The sequence below is a fragment of the Gigantopelta aegis genome, chromosome 13, assembly GCF_016097555.1.
Source record: "Gigantopelta aegis isolate Gae_Host chromosome 13, Gae_host_genome, whole genome shotgun sequence".
Classification (NCBI taxonomy): Eukaryota; Metazoa; Mollusca; class Gastropoda; order Neomphalida; family Peltospiridae; genus Gigantopelta; species Gigantopelta aegis.
In genome coordinates, this window is record NC_054711.1 from 8,305,986 (window position 1) to 8,311,331 (window position 5,346).

The following is a 5,346-nucleotide window of genomic DNA, read 5'->3' on the forward strand; positions in this document are numbered from 1 at the left end:
TGTGGGTGAGACTTTAATCAAATATCTGTTTGTCTGTCTGTCTGTCTGTCTGTCTATAACAGTAACAAGTTATTTTCTGTAATAAAGAATAGAAAATCGCGAAGGTTTTTCGGATTCCACTAACTTAGGCCTTGTTAGCGTGTAAAGATATACATCAGTGTTAAAAATAAAAACCAGGAACGTTTTCGTAGCGATATTTTCGCAGTTCTTGAAGTTGACATATATACCAAAACACAAGTACTACTACAATGCAAGTTTGAACTCTCAATCTACTTTCAGTGACGCAATATATACGCATTTTATTTCATATAGAAAATAAATAATGCAGCAGTTAGATCCAGTGTCTGAATTCACTTTAAAAATAATGGATTTGTTTTTTAGTTAATCACATTTATCAAATTGCTAAAAAAAAAAAAAAATGCTTAGTATATTTTATAAATGCAAAATAAAAGTTTGTTTCTGCAGATTTAATAAACTGTCACGTTTTCAGCATCTCCATTTTACTATATCAATTCTGGAATTTATTTGCATACCAAAAACGTTAACATTATCAAAAATAACTCTCCCTTTTTAGATATCATTTCTGGAATTTGCACGCAATTCCCCCCCCCCCCCAAAAAAAAAACCCACACAACAAAAAAAACAAAAACAACAACAACAAAAAAACAAAACAAAATAACAACAAAAACCACAAACACAAACACAAACACAAACAAAACAACAACAACAAACAAACAAACAAAACAAAAAACCCCACAAACAAACAAAAAACAAACTATGGTAAATGCAAAAATAATGTGATGATAACCATCAATATAAAAATGGAATAGTGAATGTAAAACAGTGTAAAGAACTGTGCAAAAAAATACAATATCACAGATAGATAAATTCAGAATAAAAGTCCGTATCACGTGAATACTGTAATAAACGTTCTGGGTGGAATCGAAAGGATTCCATCACAGTTCGTTGTCCAAATAGATCTTTTCTAGTTTCCTTGAGATATTTACACTCCACCAAAATGCGGCGCACCGTCAGAGTACCCTGACAGTGCACACACTGAGGTGGAGGATCTTTCTTCAAGATAAATGAATGGGTCAAGTAGGTCTGACCAATGCGAGCACGACACAAGACTATTTCATCCTTTTTGCACTGCCTATAGGAGGACTGCCAACTCTCCTAGGACTAGCTAACTAGAAGAAAGAAAATTAATAAATACAAAATAGTACGAGAAAACAAATAGCGATTTTGACCTACAACAACCAATGATTAACTGCAGTCACGGGTGTCATTAAAACACATTGTAACCTTGTTTACGGCACGTGCTCGTCATGCGTGACGTAAATATCCTATCACGGGGAGATTAACAGAGTCTTTCGCCTGAATTACTCCCCTTTAAAGTTTAATGTCGCCATTGTTGTGCGTGAAAATAAGTCACAGCCATTGTTGTGAATGAAAGTAACACACAGCCGCACCAAATGCGATAGGAAAAGTCATAAATCCGTGTTTGCGATTCATTCCACGTATTATATTGGAAACAAATGAAAGTCGTGTTTAATTTATACGTTACGATATGTATAATTCATCTCAATCACACTGCAGTTGTTTGATAATAAATTAAATTGGGGTTTTTTTGCACATACATGTAGTTATATTACCGTAAAGCGGCTAAGGTTGGCCAACACACACAAACCGTGGGTGGAAAATTACACGGGTCTATGTGCACAAAACCTCATTTTGAGAAATCGCCACTTGAAGTTTGGAATTGTTTTAATATAACAACTGTGTTTTAATTTACCATATTCTAGGACTGTTTACTATGTAGATAATTTAATTTTCTATCAAATAGGATGGATAACTCATTTTTGGAAAAATTGCAGATAGAACTTTGTCATTCTCAGGCCACGAAACGTCTGTATAAAACACAATCTGCTAGAAATATAAGACAATATAAGCCCAGGACAGGCGTGCGCTACAACAACTTGTTCTGAATATGCACGTAAAGCCCTATGACCTGACTTGACCTAATATAAGATATAAATACGTACGGTTCACTAGTTCATACCGGTTTATTAAATAATATCACTTCTACTGTTCAAGATATATTTTGGGCGGGGCCAGATTTAGCTCAGTCGGTTGAGCGCTCGCTTAAGGTGCTTGCGCCGCAGGATCGAACCACCTCGGTAAGTTCATTCACCTGAATGGGGATTTTTTCCCCCTTTACAACTGGACAAGGGCCGTGGTATGTGCTTTCCTGTCTGTGCGAAAATGCACATAAAAGATCTCTTGATGCATTAGGGAAAACGTAGCGGTTTTCCTCTGATGACTACGAGTCAGAATTACCAAATGTTTGACGTCCAATAACCGATGATTAATTAATCAATGTGCTCTAGTGGTGTCGTTAAAGAAACAAAACAAAAGTTATTTTGGGCAAATTTGATTGTTTGCTCACCATTCATGATTGTTACATACAATTAGAAAAACAATTTTGGATCTTCATTTTCAAACCAGCCTTGGTGGCGTCGTGTTTAGGCCATCGGTCTACAGACTGGTAGGTACTGGGTTCGGATCCTAGTCGAGGCATGGAATTTGTAATCCAGATATCGACTCCAAACCCTGAGTGAGTGCTCCGCAAGGCTCAATGGGTAGGTGTACTTGCACCGACCAGTGATCCATAACTGGTTCAACAAAGGCCATGGTTTGTGCTATCCTGCCTGTGGGAAGCGCAAATAAAAGATCCCTTGCTGCTAATCGGAAAGAGTAGCCCATGTAGTGGTGACAGCGGGTTTCCTCTCAAAATGTGTGTGGTCCTTAACCATATGTCTGACGCCATATAACCGTAACTAAAATGTGTTCAGTTATCAAAAAAGGGCTCTAATAGTCAAAAGTATGCCTTAGTGTTTAGAAACTAGGGTATGTCCCTTTAATAAATCAACGATTATTACAGTGAACTTGAAATATGTATGAAATAGTTTTCATTTTCCATTACCGTGATTTCAGTGGTAAAAGCGTTCGCTTGATACGCGGTCGGCGTGGGATCGATCCACATCGGTGGGCCCATTGAGCTATTTTTTCGTTTCACCAGTGCCCCACATTTAGTATATCAAATACCGTGGTGTGTGCTATCCTGTCTGTGGGATGATGCATATAAAATATCCGTTTCTACTAGTGGGAAAATGTCTCTCAAACTACATGCCAGGATTACCAAATGTTTGACATCCAATAGCCGATGATTAATGAATCAATGTGCTCTAGTGGTGTCGTTGAACAAAACCAACTTTACTTTTCAGTAAATATTAAAATAATGGTGTTTTTTATTCATAGATGAAGCTCACTCTGGTGGTATTTGGAATCTTGGTATCGTCTGCTTTCTCGTTTAAAATTACCGCACATGGAGGAGGTAACTATATTTGAACATACACGTGTAACTTTTTATTGAGCGAGTGGGTGGGTGAGTGTTTAAGTGAGTAAGTGAGTGAGTGAGTGAGTGAGCGAGCGAGCGAGGAAACGAGCGAACTAGTATGTGAGTCATTGAGAGAAGGTGAGTTGGTGAGTGATTGGGTGAGTGAGTGAGTGAGTGAGTGAGTGAGTGAGTGGGTGAGTAAGTGGGTGAGTGATTGGGTGAGTGAGTGAGTGGGTGGCTGGTTGGGTTGCTGGTTGGGTGAGTGAGTGGGTGAGTGAGCGAATGAGTGAGTGAGCTAGTGAGTAAGAGTGAGCGAGTGAGTTGGTGAGTGCCAGTTACAGAGATAGGATAAGATAAGATAAAATAACATACGATTATATACGATTAGATACGATTAGATTGGATGGATGGATGGACAGACTGACAGACGGACGGACGGACGGACGGACGGACAGACAGAGACAGACAGACATAGAGAGAGAGCAGAGAGGAGGAGGAAAGAACTCATAAACACCGCATATTTACATCGTGTTAAAAATTGACGCTATACTCCTCTAAATTAATAGCATGAAGGAGTCTGCTACATGCACCCATACATAATTCATCACATACAAAATGACTTTTACCATAGCAGGAGTTGAGAAAGAGTGCTCATCTCCTTATATAGCTAGACAATAGTTTATGTCTTTTCTTTTTATCTTCTAGGAGATGGTCATTCAGGAATTTCCAAAAACATCGATGTTGCAGAATTAATATCACTGATTGCTGATGACGGTGATAGCGATGACCTAGGAATGGGAGGCGGTGATGGACTAGGACTAGGAATGGGGGATGGTGATAGTGGATTAGGAATAGGAGGTGATGGTGGACTAGGAATGGGAGTCGCTGGTGAACTTGGTCTTGGAGGCGGTGATGATGGTCTGGGAATGGGAATTGGAGGCGGTGATGATGGTCTAGGAATGGGAGGCGGAGGCGGTTTTGATCTTGGACTTGGACTTGAAGGCGAGATTGCTGTGGGAGGCGATGATGGCGGCAATCACGTGAAAGACTTGTCAGTCGTGTTGAAGATGCTCGCTGAAGAACTCAAAACCGACAGCAATGAAGATGCTGATGTCATAAGCAAAGCCGCTGACGTCATCGACAAAATTACCAAGGAAGAGAAACAGAAGGAAGAAGAGGAGGCAAAGAAAGTAGAAACTAAGCTACAGGAGGAAGAAACGAAAGTAGAAGCGGCATTAGAGGAAGAAGGAAAAAAAGAGGAAGCCAATTTAGAGGCTGAAGCAAACAAGGTTTAGGTGGAACGAAACATAAAACAAGGTTTGTTGTGACTTTTCAATCAACATTGTACAATCATTTTCACAATCAAAAGTTGTTGATCTGTCTATGACGAACAAATAAAAATTGATTAGACCTAATATTTATTTTAAAATTATTATGCTCAAAACCATATATCAGTTCAAGGGTCTATGGGAACATAATTTGTTACTAACTAATCAAAAACATAAAATAAAATAATAAAATCGCTTCTTCATGTGCTGTTAGTATTACACTGAAAAGTAACTATGACTAAGAAAAACTCATGAGGGTATTTTCAATGTAAGATATCTAAGCAATTAAGGTTAAAGTTTGTTTTGTTTAACGACACCACTAGAGCACATTGATTGATTAATCATCGGCTCTAAGCCATTAAAGACACTGACAAATTATTTTGGAAATGACATTTTTTTCGGTTATACAGGTATTATATTATATATAGATAGATAGATAGATAGATACACATACAGATACAGATACAGATACAGATACATATACACATACACATACACATACACATACACACACACACACATATATATATATATATATATATATATATATATACTACTCAAAAGAATTTAAGGGTCAGACGATATTTTCGACATTATTTTATGAATGTCAATTATATT

General features: G+C 37.9%; 1 protein-coding gene across 1 annotated transcript in view; it reads left to right on the top strand.

The window, feature by feature from the left end:
* LOC121387665 (glycine-rich cell wall structural protein 1-like) overlaps window positions 1–4,695 on the top strand; it is an 8,085-nt gene extending 3,390 nt beyond the window's left edge. Inside the window, exons 2-3 of the mRNA XM_041518852.1 lie at window positions 3,322–3,397; window positions 4,106–4,695. Of these exons, the coding sequence (XP_041374786.1) occupies window positions 3,322–3,397; window positions 4,106–4,695 (666 nt within the window). The remainder of the gene's footprint in view (window positions 1–3,321; window positions 3,398–4,105) is intronic.
* Window positions 4,696–5,346: the final 651 nt, after the last annotated feature.